The 13,891-nt window shown below is 42.3% G+C and overlaps 1 protein-coding gene across 1 annotated transcript; it reads right to left on the bottom strand.

Annotated features, from left to right (window-relative positions):
- Positions 1 to 3,610: 3,610 nt before the first annotated feature.
- On the bottom strand, positions 3,611 to 13,891 carry LRIT1 (leucine rich repeat, Ig-like and transmembrane domains 1). The gene is made up of 4 exons (XM_020996761.1): positions 13,770 to 13,891; positions 8,690 to 9,156; positions 5,447 to 5,752; positions 3,611 to 4,626 (listed from the first exon to the last, which is right to left on the bottom strand). Exons 1-4 carry the CDS (start codon positions 13,889 to 13,891, stop codon positions 3,617 to 3,619), a joined length of 1,905 nt encoding a protein of 634 aa, XP_020852420.1. The 3' UTR covers positions 3,611 to 3,616.

Below are 13,891 nucleotides of genomic sequence, written 5' to 3' on the forward strand. Positions count from 1 at the left end.
CCACACCTCCCTCCTAAGTATCAGGTTGCTTTTTTTTTAAATGCAAGTGTAAGACTTTACATTCTTCCTATTAACTAAGATCTCGTTAGATTCATCCCAGAATTCCAGACTGTTGTTTTTTTTTAAACCCTGTTTTTGTCATTTGACATACTGGTTATCCCTCATATCTCTGGGCCACCATAAATCTGTCAAGCATGCTACCTAGACCTTTATCCAAGTCACTGGTAAAATACAGACAGATAAAAATGTGGATATAGAGATAGATGAATATATAAACGTATTGTATATATGTAGCATACATATCAAGGTCTAGTTTTAGACTTACATGTAGATAAATATATGTATATATAACATACATACAGATATGTGTGTGTGTGTGTGTGTGTGTGTGTGTGTATTAGCACAGGGTTCAAAGACAGCTTCCAAGGGAACTCCACTAAAGAATTCATTCCAAGTTGGCATCAAACCACTACTAACTACCCTTTAGGTTTACTAAGCCAGTTCCAAATCTACCTAACTGTACTATTATCTAGGTTGCCTCTCTCAATTTTGTCCACAAGGAGAGCATGAGAACTTTCAAGTGCCTTGATAAAATATAGGCAAACAAGGGTTTTATTTTTCTTTTTTTCATGGCAGAGAGGGAAGTGGAAAAGAAAATGAATGCTTGTTAATTGGGGAGGAAGGGGGAAGGAAAGTAAAACTTTAAAGAATGTCCAGATAAGCTCTACCTATAGCATTCTCTTCATCTACCAGTCTAATAGCCCATCCCGAAGAAGTCAGATTAATTTGACATGATCTTTCTCGGTGAAGCATCTTTGTGATCATGGTTTCTTTTTCCAAATAATCACTAAACATCTCTTTGATACATTCTAGAATTTTGCCAGGAATCAAAGTCAAGCTCCTTAACCTCTAGTATGCAGACTCCATTCTCTTTCCTTTTTTGCTATTCAAGACAGTGTTTTTCTTTCTACAGTCATGCAGCAACTTTCTTATTCTCCATAATCTATCAAAGAGCCTTGCCACTAGAACAGCTAAGGGGCTTTAATGTAGGGTAGTCCTGAGGGGTCATCTTGAAAGGTTGAAGATCACCAACTTAGAATGAATTTCAGGGGCTAGTTGGTTCCCCAGGAAAGACAGAATCCAAGTTACTCCTAAAGAAAAACTACAGGGGGCAGCTAGGTGGTACAGTGGACAGAGCACCAGCCCTGGATTCAGGAGGACCTGAGTTCAAATCTGGCCTCGGACACATAACACTTACTAGCTGTTTGACCTTGGGCAAGTCACTTAACCTCCATTGCCAAAAAAAAAAAGAAAGAAAGAAAAGAAAAATTATAGAATAATAGAGGTAGAAGGAATATTAAGAGATGATCTAATGCCAGGGGTCCTTAATTTTGAGGAATCATGTACTCCTTTGGCAATCTGGTGTAATCTATAGACTCTTCAGAATAATGTTTTTAAATGCTATATATAAAACAAAATACCTAAGACTACAAAGGAAACCAATTATATCGAAATACATTTATCAAAAAAATTTTTCAAACAACTTCACAGAAACCCAGGTTAAGAACTCCTGGTTCTAATCCCATCAAGTAAAGGTGAGGTTGAATAGCTAACTTGAGGTCATAGAATTAGTGGCAAATTCAGGACCAGATGCCAGATCTCCTGACTCCCGAGCCAATGTTCTCTCCACAATTATATGCGACATGCAATGATTCTTTGAGAATGCCAGGAAAAGATTTTGTTGCCTCCATTAGTGATGTGTTACTCTGCACCCATATCATTATATTTGGTATTTTCAATGCCAGCTCCTAAGGCTAGGATTTGTGAGTTCAGATGTACAGATAAAAGACAATTGGTAATGTCATTGCCAGATAATTCCCTTTCACATTCTCAGCTTCAATTTTCCTGACTATTTCCATCTTCTTTTCTGTTTCTCAGGCTCAAACACAAGTTCTGTGTTTAATTCTAAAAGGGAGGTGGCATTTTGCTCCTTAGACCTAGGCTTACTAATTTACATTCTTAAAGGTAAGAACCAGTTTTCATTGTGTGTTTGTATCCCCCATGTTTAGCACAGTGCCCTGTACATAGTAGATATTTAAAAAATATTTGTTAGATTGGATCGGATCAGACAAGTAGTTTACCCCTGTCTGTAGCCCAACCATTCTTAGAGCACTCAGGGAAATCCTTTCCCTAAAGTCCTCTCCAAGGTTTCATCAAAAACAGTTCTCTATCTCTCTCCCTCCCCCCAAACCATCTTCAAGCCAGTATGTGGCCTCCTTTCCCACTACAGTGTCACCAACAGCCAACTGACATGAATTCTATAAGCTAGGTAGTCACTATGTTCAAGCAGTAAAATAAACCTTCCTTCCAGAAGCATGTCAAGAGACTAACTGACCATGCAGAACATATTAGGTTGACCATCACACATGAATATTTCCTGATCTGACTCAGACCATTTAACTGGCTATTTCTCTGTTATCCATTGATGGAGATATAAGACAATACTGAGGAAAGAATACAGAAATGAGAATAAGGATATCTGGGTTCTAGTCTTAACTGCTTAATCATAGCTATGTTGACAAAGGACAAGTCAATTAACCTCCCTGAGGATTAAGAGTACCTGTTTTGGCTAATTATTCAGGGATGTTATGAAGATCAAAGGATTTAGTGTGGATGAAGGAGCCTCATTCACTGAAAAGCACTATTCAAATAAAGAATCATTAACCTTAGCAGAAGGTTCGATGCCCTGCATAAAGTGGCTTTATTTGACACATAACAATAAAAAATGACTTCTTTGGGTTCCCCAATTGTCTGACCATTTTCCTGGGTGTCACTCAAAGGCTCTGCCCTGAACACCCTGGCTTATGTCCCACACAGTACATTAGTCTTGTATAACTAGTACAAAGTCACTATCAATTATGGAGCTGCCATCAATGAGCCACCGCTCCAAGTCATATGGAAATCATAAGCCTTGCAGTTGAGCTTAGAGGGTGGCTTACCTCATTGATATCAGGCTTACCAATGCCAGCAGGTATAAGAGTTATTAGACTGAGAGATGTAATCAGCTGTTCTCCATCAGCAAGGCAGATGCAAGAAAAAATGGGCTTATAGTGTGACATGTTCAATTTGGGTTAGATTTCAGAGACAATTTGTTTACATTGAAAATGCCCTTGTAAACAATGCAGAGGGTCACCAAGAAAGGCTGTGGAATCCTCTTTTTTAAAAAGACAGATTCTGAAAGAAAACTAAATGTGAATCAGCTGTAAGGCCAGAGGGTAGACCAATCATCCTCCCAAGTCCCCTCTAGGCTTAATATTCTCTAAGTCAAGAGTCAGTTTGTCATGAGATTTACCTAAACCTCTTGGAATCTGTTGGAACTTAAAAGGTCACCTGCAAGGAAAAAACACTCAATGAGTATGACAAGTGGGCTTTGCGTGTGTGCATGTGCAAAAGGGTAAGACAGAAAGTGAAGAAAAGAGAAACACCACCGTGTGTAAGTCTGCTTACATATGCGTTCATGAGAACCCTTGTGTGGATTTGAGGATAGGAGAGTGTGTAAACAACAGCGTGTGAACAAAAGTGTTTATGTAAGCCACCAGTGATCCTGGAGCTTCTTTCAGCAGAAGTACTCATTGGCTGGGCCTTCTACCTTGGATAGTGCATGTGAATCCATGCTGGAACGCGATGAAAGTAGCCTGTCTCCCTCCTCGGGGCTGTCCCTAGTCGAATCCTCCACTCCGTCTTCACCAGGGCCCAGTCTCTCAAATGTGACATATGAACTCTGGGTCTCCTCATTCTTCCTTAATCGGAATTTCTGGTAACGCCTCTTTAGAGACCCACAACAGACAAGTAAGGTCAGGGGCACAGCAATGATGGCCGCTATGCTAATCACCACAATGTTGATGAGTCTCTGGGTGCCTTCAGCATCAACCACCTCATCCGTGGAAAAGATGATGCACTGTTCCTTCTTGGGGACCAGGCCACGCACACAGACGCAAGCTACATACTTGGTTTTTGGCATAAGACCCTCAATGGTGACCTTGGTTTTCCCAGGGTCTACACTGACCCTTCTCATATCCTTCTCCCCAAAGATGGCATAGAGTATGCTGAACATGGTAGTGTTTCCAGCCTGGGGGGCTTTCCACATCAAGGTCACACTGTGGTAAGTGTCCCCCACCACCTTAACTGATCTCACCATTTGGGCTGGTTCCAGCTGATTCAGTGGCTGGTCCTTGGCTCTATCAGCCTGCTCTTCTCCAAGGCTCCCCATGGAGAGTTCTCCCAGGGCATTCATGTGGAAATGTTGGAGAGCAGGATTCTTCTCGTAGCTGGGGAGGGTGGGCCTGGCCACCACAGAAGACAGACCAGAGGTAGTGGAGGCATATCTTGCCACTAGCTCATTGTAAGCGGCAGCTTCTACTCCCTCGGCCTTCCCTGGCCATGGCCTAGTTGTGGGCCCTTGGGGCTCAGCAGTCTGGGCCTCAGTGATGATGAGGGAGACAAATGCTTCAGTGGCCCCCAAAGAATTTTTGGCTTTGCAGACATACTCTCCAGAGTCATGGTGGGATACTTCGGGCAAGCCCAGAAGAGACCAGCTCATGCCATCACTGGAAGTTTCTTGATGTACTGAAAAACAAGAGACACGCATAGGAAGCCCACAAAAAACTAAGGCAATCTGATCCTTGCTCACTCTGTAGGGGACTTCATTCAAGAGCAATCTGGATTACTGCTAGGTGAGACCCATCCCTAAGTGGCATCAGCCTGATACCCCTCAGTGACGTCATGTGTCATGAGCTGGTGAACATGAAAAGCAGAGAGCCCCAGCACAAACCTAAGGTATTATAGAGCTAGGCGGTCTAAGGGAAAGAGCAATAAGAGTCAGAAGACTTGGGTTCTAGTCCCAGCTCCATCATTCGCTCTCTAGGTGACCCTGGCCAAACTATTTAACCTCTCTGAGCCTAAGTTTCCTCATCAATAAACTCAGAATAGTAACACCAGTCCCATCTACCTTGAAGCGCTATGAGGATCAAATGAGATAATGCATGTAAACTGAATAACAGTAGTACAACAAGTTATAAACCATCAAGTTATGCTAACGTAAAGAAAGGGTTTTTTATTATTGTTATTATAAAGTCAACCTTTTTTTTATTATTCTCACCACTTACATTGTCTCAGAGCTATGCTTAACTAGATCACCATCTTGGACCCAACATCTGGGTCATAACTTTCAGAGCCAGATTTCATGGAACTCCTGGAACCTATATGACCTCCTGGCAAGACTGCCTCCAAACCCTTCCCAGGTACATGGGGGTACATCTAGCACAAGGTTCCATTTCCCTAATTGGCAGGCTTGATCCTTACTGAGATTCAGCCCCCTAAGCCTGGCACTGCTCACTTTCCAAGGCCAGACATCTGAGAACAGAGTCACCTGGCTATTATAACTCACCTGTCCCATTAAGCTGATGACCATCAGCTCTCCTCCAGCTGAGCTCTGGACTGGGTACCCCAGTGGCCCCACACCGCAGGAACACAGTGCTACCCAGAAGGGTCTTGACCTTGGCCACTGAAGTATAAACCTCAGGACGCTGGCACTTCCTGAGTTCCAGCTGGCTGAAGGCAACTCCAGCCAGGCTCCAAGGAGTAGAACACTTCAGCCTTGGATCAATGAAGGCCATATTTGGAGTTGGGAAATTTAGGATCTGGACCATTTCATAGAGGCTACAGTCACATACCCAGGGGTTGTCCTGCAGACCTGGAAAGAGAAAATGAAATGAGCACCCCATCTTCTTTCCACACTCATGATGCATTACCTCCTATCCTCTTCATTCAACACACTCTTGAAAGACGAGAGCCTCCAGGAGTCTCAGTCACCTTTTCAAGACTCTGAGCTCCAAGCATTGTAGTAGGAGGAGGAGGAGGAAGAGGAAAAGGGGAAGGAGGAAAAGGAGGAGGAGGAAGAGTAGGTGTAGTAGTAGTAGTTGTTGTTGTTGTTGTAACCGACATTTATGTAGAACTTTTTGAGAACTGAAAAAGACTATATATAGTATCCCATTTAAACTTTACAAAATTTGCTGTGAGGTAAGTGCAATTGTTATGCCTATCTTACAGATGAGAAAGCACAGATTCAAAGAGGTTAACTGACTTTCTCGTGGCCACATAACTAAAAAGTAGTAGATTTGGGACTCAGAGTCTTACTGACTCCAAATCTGATGCTCTATTCACTACACCTACGTGCCCTTTATTCTATAAGACATTCTTGACCCAAAGTGCACATGTACAGAATTTGCCCTGTTAAGTGTTTCTCCATCCCTAGGGTGGTACTAAACCATCCACATTCTTCCTCCCAAAAGAATATATTTGCCAAATGGCTGTCTGAGATTAGAATTGGTTCCAGTCTATGAAACATATATACATATACATATATATGCATACATGTATGTATATACATAGATAGTATGTATATGTGTATGTATATATATATATACACATACGCAAACATATACATATATACATATATGTTCTATATATTTTATACATGAAAATGTATGAAACATGTAAACATATATGTATGTGTAAATACTATAAATTCTATATAATTATATCATATGTGTATATATTATTATCATTATTATTATATAGAATACCCCAAAAGTCTTAGTGAAGTTTTAAGGTTCTATTAGAACGCGTGCACGCACACACACACATACACACACACCCACACCCCACCCTACCTACAACCCATCAGCCCAACCTTCACAGCACAAACCTTTGTATCCAGAGGAAATCAAATTAAAATGGACATTATAAGCAGACTTAAGAGGGAAAAGAATCATGATATAGCAACATGCTACCTAAAAAGCTCATGTGGAAACAGGAGTGGTGAGGTGTGGGGGAGGAGGGAAATGTTTTGCTTTCATGATGGTGGTGGGTGTTAGAGGCTGATTCGACATGAATGAGCTTCAGGACTCATTTAACAATGACTGAAATAACCTTGGCCTACTCCCTTAGCAAGAGTTTCCCTGGGTCACTGCTCCTCTGCCAGCCTGGGATCTCACATATCACCTTTTCACCATTCCCCAGAAGCGACTCATCATGCTAGGATGGAGCCCAGGGACCACGGTTTTACAGACATCATGGTCCAACCCACTGAGCTAACTAGCCCAAAGACCACAACAAGAGATGACTGAAAAGAACCGATATTTCTCCTCAATATCTTTGTGCTAAAAATTTCTCAAGCAAGGGAAGGAAACTGTGGCAAAAATGCCTCAGGAGGAGGGCAGAGGGATTTGTCTAGGGCCATACAGGTAATAAATAGCAGAGCTGGTCTTTAAACCATTCAAGAGGGTGCACACTAACATTCCAAAGTGAGGACTATGGATGAGAAGGGTCATATGACTGCGGAATCATGGGTCTAGATGGGGCTGTTAAGGGAAGCTCAAAGTTTCTTTCTGTTTGACATTTTATTTCACAAAGACATTTGTGCAAACCCTGATCCCAAACCACTCCAGGCTGGTCTTTGTCTTCTACTGTGAAAAGTCATTGGATTCAGCAACATCTTCAGAAGCACAGCCCAACATTTCCTAGTGCTTACGATCAGCATCCACAGGTCTGACTTCTAGGTCACCAGCTGGAACATCTGACCCTTTTCAACTTGTTCTATGACACTTCTTTTTTCCCTGGTGACTCTAGCCCAAATTGTGATCTCCTTCTCCCAAATTCCTCCTGCACAGATGACTCAAGCTCCTTTGATTAATTTAGAACTTAATCAAGAATAGATTCTGTGAGGCTCCATGTTCTCTAATTAGACTGACACTCTGTAAGAGGCACTGACTGCACTATAATAGAGAAGTTACTAGTTTTGGAGCAAGGGAACCCAGGTTCAAATACTAGCTATGCACAGGCAGTAAATATACCACTAGTGTGGGCAGGCCAGTTACTTCTGGGCCTCACTTCTGTCAAAATAAAAGAATCAGACTAAATCATCTCTGAAGACCCTTCTAATTCTAAGTCCCATGAGCCTATGAATGAGAGGGATACTTCTCAAGAGATAATGTGATGCAGTGAGAAAAACATCTCAAGGCAAAGGACCTAGGTTCCAGTCCTGACTATGCTAAATAGCTGTATGACTTTGGGCAAGTCACTTACCCAGCCTGGGTCTCAAGCTCTTCCTCTGAAAAGTGAAGGGTTTGGTCTAAATCAAGGGGTCTTAACTTGTGGTCTATGGACCTTTTTAAAAAAAATTATTTATTTTGATATGACTATATTTCAGTATAACTGGTTTGCTTTGTAATATATGTATTTTATTTTATGCATTTAAAGGCATTTAGCTTCACCCAACTATCAAAGGGGTTTATGACCTAAAATAAGATTAAGAAGCCCAAGACTGGATGATCTCTAAGGCTTTTTCCTATTCTAAATTGTGTGAACAGGGATTGTTTTATGCTTTGCCTACATCCCCCAAAGCACCTAGTACAGAGAAAGATATACAGTAGTAGGTGCTTAATACAGACATGTCAATTGACTAATTAAAAAAGAGCTAGCTGAATTCATTCTTTTGATAAGCATTTATCAAGGACCTACCAAGCACAGTGCTATTCTTCTAGTTCTGTTCCTTTATGTGTTTGAAAATCCCTGAGTGTCTCTAAATGTTATTCTCAGGAGTTGGGCTAGACAGTTTGACCTCTCTTACCCAGGATGATCTTGGAGTTATCACTGGGGGAATAAGGACCAGCCTGCAGATGAGACCAGGTGGTAAGAAGCTGCTGGGGAAGACGCATCAGCTGATTGCTGGAGAGGTCCAGGAAAGTGAGGTTCCTTACATAGCGGGCAGCCTCTGCAGACACAGCTGACAGGCGGTTCCCATGCAGATCAAGCAGCCTTAGCTGTGGGGTATCCCCAAGAGCTCCCCAGGGGAAGGATACCAAGTGATTCCCGGGGAGGCGCAACTCTCGAAGCCTCCGCAGGCCCCGCAGCATGACAGAACTGAAACTGGTCATGGAATTATAGGGCAGCCACAGGTACTCGAGGCAAGTGAGCTGGTGAAGGGCATCTCCTGGCACTCTCCGAATGGAAGTCTTCTCTATTCGGAGCTTGGAGGTGTCCGATGGGATCATCATGGGAGGGAGGGTCATCTCAGGGTCATTGCACACAACCACCCTGAGTCAGACATAAAGTGGAAAAAGGACAAAATATCAAGATTTAGTGATGATCCCATGCCATCCCAGTTTCATATACCATTGCCACTGGCTTCCAATGACACAGCCAATACATTGTACCAAGATTCATTTATTTTTCCCATAAAGAGTCTATACAAAAGGTATAAATAGTCTCAACCAGTCAATAAATTTTACATTTATAAAGCACTTACCATTTGGTAAGCACTCGTGTAGGATTCAAAGAAACAGTAAAGACCCTTCCCTCAAAGAGTAAATAGTCCCTCTGGAGCTAATAGAATCTGAGCTAGAAAGGACATCCAAGGACATCTATCTAGTCCAAACCTTACCTGTATAAGAATCCCTTCTCCAGCAACCTTCAACATCTTCACTTAATGATTTCCAGAGAAGAAGAAGTCACCACCTCCCAAGGGAGACCATTCCACTTTTGGACAGCTCCAAATATTGGAAGTTCTTCCTATCATTAATCCTGGGTGTGCCTCTCTGCCTTTTCTGACTGTTGTTCCCAGGTCAGCCCTTTGGGGCCAAACAGAAAAAACCAAATCCCTCTTCTACACAGGAGCCTCCAAATACTTGAAGACAGTTTTTATGTCATCCTTATCTTCTCTTCTTCCACATAAACATTCCCATCTCCTTTGGCCAATCCTTTTATGGCACCCTGGTCACTCTCTTCTGGACACCATCCAGATTATCCATGCCCTCCCTAAAATACGTTGGCACAAAGCAGTTCATGTGTAGTCTGACCTGGGCAAAGTGCATCAAAACTTTCACCTCAATCCTTGTTGTATATAGGATATACACAGGAGATGCTTAATAAATTTTATTGAATGAAGTTAGGAATGAATATGTTCAAGATGTCTACATGAAGAGTTGCCAACATGCTAAATGTCAAGTGAGTAGAACAGACAAGATGTGTTATAGGAATTCCAAAGAAAGAAAACCCACTGTGGGCTAAGGATCTTAAAGTCATCACTATTCTCTGCGCTCTTTCTCTCTGAGGTCCTTTCCTAGCTCACAGCCATGTCACTTTTCAATCCTTTACATCTGTATAATACTCAAGATTCATTATGTCCATATAGACCTCCTCCTAGATTTTTATGTCTTGGTAGCCCCATGAAATAAAATCATAAAATTTTACTCCGAGTAAGCAGACCTAGATTTTAGTTTTGGCTCTGGCACTAATCAGCTGTGTGACACTAGGCAAGTCATTTCACTTTTCTGGGTCTTAATTCACTCCTCTGTAAAAAGAAAGGGGTTGAACTCAGTGACTTCTGTTGACCACACTCCCTTCTCCTAGGTATACTCTCCACCCTTAGTATCCATGACACCTCTCTCTCGGCTCTCTTTCCATCTGTCTGACCACTCTTTCTTAGTCTCCTTGGATGGATCATCATCCTTCTCTCATCCACTAAGTGGGGGTGTCTCCCAAATTCCTGTCCTGTGTTCCCTTCTCTCTCTACCTTCTCTCCCTTGGCCATCTCATCATCTACAATGGGTTTAATGCAAATGACTCCTAGATCAATACATTCAGCTTTCGACTCTTTCTTCAACTCCAATTTCTCATTACCAATAGCCTGCTGAACATCTCCACCTAGATGCCCCTTAGTCAAACTCAACGTCTTTAAACTAATATTCCTAAAGCTAGGATCTGGCCATGTAACTCCCCTACTCAAAAATTATCTCTACGATATTTAAAACCCCATGTAAGCTGTCACTCACCTTCCTTTCCAGTCTCACTTGAAGTACCTTCAGGGGTGTACTAGTAAATGTCTCTAACCACCAGCTCTTTGGGGGGAGGGGATAATATTCCCATGACACACTTTTAAGTTTAATCTGAATTAACATTTCCTCCACCATCTTCTTAAGTCTAGAAATCAACAAAACAAAAAAACCAAACCATGATGTGTAGCACCTGCCAATTTCTAAGATGTAGATGCTCACGTGGAAAATTTAATGATCATTTCTTGGAACCAGTTCGAGCTGGCCCCAGCACAGCACTCCCTTGTATGTAGTCTCAGTTCCAATCAAATTGGCCTGTTAACTATTCTCCACGTACAACATCTTCATCTTCCCCCTGAGCACCTTTGCACAAAGTAGTTCCCTTCTATTTAAATGTTCTTTCTCCTCACTTCTCCCTCTCAGAATCCCATTTCCTTCAAAGCCGTTCCTGATATCATTAGCTATGAGTCTCTCTCTCTCTGAAACTGTTTTCTACATACTTTGTGTTTACTTATCTGCACCCAAATTGTAACTTCCCTGCCACCAGTAGACTATAAGCTCCTTGAGACAAGGACTGTTCCAGTTTTGTCTGTGCATTCTGTCTTCAGCATAGTGCCTTGCACATAGTAGGTACTAAACATATGTTGGTTGGATTGAATTGCATTGAATTGAATCTGAGGGATTTTCCACATAGGGAATTATGTAATCCTAAAATTCCATGAAGGAAATGTTTCCCAGTCTCACTCTCTTCAACACCAAACAATAGTGGGAAAAACATTAGAATCAGAGTCAGATTCAGTCCCAGCTCCTTCACCTCACTAATTACGTGACTGTGAGTAAATTACTTAGTAGCTTTCAGCCTCATTTTATTTATCTGTAAAATAAGAATTAAAAAATATTTGACATGGCTAGGACATTTAAAGCATTCTATGTAAATATGAATGATTAAAAGCAGTAGCTTCTTGGGTCCTCTGAGGGCTCACACTTGCTCATTCTGGCTAACCCTATGCAACAAATGAAATCAAACAGCCAGCTGAGTGCTTTTGCCTAGCCTTCTCCAGGCCACACTGGGAAGACTCTCAACATCACAGCTACGTTTTCCCTCCCCTTTATTTCCCCTCCCTGGCAATTTCCAGGACTTTGAGGAGAGAGGATAATAGGGTTTCCCAGTTTTCCAATAACTGTCTTAAAGCAAATTAGTTCCAAAAGGACACATTAGGTGTATAAGCAATAGGAATTGCTATCATCGGAGCAGTAACTAACAATTTTGGATCCTTAGGGCAAGCAGCACTGTGTGCCCATTCAAATCATCCCTGGAACATTGACCTTTGTGAAGAAGAGAGACCCTGGGATACTGGCACTCATCCTAGGACACCAAAAAGCTACTTCTGCGGAGGCCACTGTCTGGGAAAGAATAGAACAGCGTTGGGCCAACTGATAACTTCCTAGTTTAGATAATAACCTTGCTAATTTGCTAACTAGTTTCTAGGCCAGTGAGGGAAAAAAAGTACCACCAAACTGTAAATGAAGCATATTTTTAAATTGCACAATCTTTTTTATTTAAATTATTAGGCTATATATTTGCACCTCTAAATTTCTGCACCCTGGGAGAAAGTACCAGGTGCCCTGATGGAATTATGTCTCTAGGTTTCATAAACTCTTCCAGGAAGTTGCATTAAAGTAAAAGCTGTCCCTCTGTCTTAATAAAGAAACTTCTCTCCGCTTGGGAACTTCCGGGGATGAGGGGGGAATAACTAGTCTGATTCTCTGCTGAAATCAATAACGAATACCAAAGCATTCCTTATTTGAGACGTTCTAGCAACACTTAGTTAAAAAGAAATGATTGCAGTTCAGTTTCACAGTGAAATGAGGGTATTAGCAAAATTGAGGCTGAGAAATAGAATGTTCCAAAAATGGAACAGGCTGCCTCCTGAAAGAGTGAGCTCCCAATCAGTGGAAACATTTAAGTAGAGGCTAGCTGGCCATCTGTTCAGAAAGCTACTGTACAAGAGATTACTTCATGGACTGAATGGGTGAGAGACAGGATAAATCACCTCAAATATATCTCTTGAATCTCAGCATCTAGGATTTCATCTGCTCCCCTTGCTTGAGGTGTTCATACGTGACAGGGACTTACACTAAATACAGTCTCAGATTTCTAGACCATGTGAAATGTTCCTCCTAGGAGATTTCTCCCTGACTTCTTCAACTGTTCCCTCCAGAGACTGTGTTTGTGGGACTGGTTATGTGGAAATATGGAGAATTTTCCAGGCAACCCAGGATGGCAGCTCTTCCATCAGCTAAGAATGCCTAGGGTGGGGAGGAGGGGGAAGGAAGGACTGTTACCCTAGGAAAAGATCCAGATACTTTGCTATAGCCTAACCAGGGTCCCACTCTTTCTCAGGTCCAGGGTTCCCTTATAGCCTTACCAACACAGATGGGAGAGGGAGGGAACAAGCATTTATCGAGCACCTGCTATATGCCAGGCACTGTGCTAAGTGCTTCACAAATAGTATCTCATTTGATCATCATGAAATTTGATTATCGTGAAATGCTTTCCAAGTGTTAGGGTCTCCAATATGAAATCAAAGACTACAGGATATAGGGCTGTAAGGGACCTTAGAGATTTACCAGTCCAACCCCTTCGTTTTATGAATGAGGAGACTGAGACCCAGAGAGGTTATGCAATTTGCCCAAGGTCAAATGGTGTGAAACAGCCTAACCTTGAACCTAGCCCTACGCAAAACCACTTGGTAAAAGTAACACAGCCAAGAAAGGAGGGGACCCTCTATTCTGTCCCTTCCCAGACATAGGGCCCCCATTGTGAAAACAGAAGGCAAGTTAGGTATTCGGGCAGGTCCTGGGTGGTCCACTTACCTGTTTTTGGTGCCATCGCTGAGGCTGTGTAGGGTACAGCTACATTGGGAGGGACAGGAGCCAAGTGCATGGGGAAGACCCCTGAGGGCCAGGCACCAGAGTACTCCCATGGCCACCCACAT

The sequence above is a fragment of the Phascolarctos cinereus genome, unplaced genomic scaffold (genome assembly GCF_003287225.1).
Source record: "Phascolarctos cinereus isolate Bilbo 61053 unplaced genomic scaffold, phaCin_HiC Scaffold_3;HRSCAF=262, whole genome shotgun sequence".
NCBI lineage: Eukaryota > Metazoa > Chordata > Mammalia > Diprotodontia > Phascolarctidae > Phascolarctos > Phascolarctos cinereus.

What these genes read in the sequence shown, in the direction of transcription:
- LRIT1 (XM_020996761.1), bottom strand. Translation starts at nt 13,891, where the DNA reads ATGTGGGTGGCCATGGGAGTACTCTGGTGCCTGGCCCTCAGGGGTCTT. An exon ending in TAACTCCAAGATCATCCTGG is followed by an intron (nt 5,753 to 8,689) that starts GTAAGAGAGGTC and finishes TTCTCTTTCCAG; the next exon opens with GTCTGCAGGACAACCCCTGG. An exon ending in TCATCAGCTTAATGGGACAG is followed by an intron (nt 4,627 to 5,446) that starts GTGAGTTATAAT and finishes CTTGTTTTTCAG; the next exon opens with TACATCAAGAAACTTCCAGT.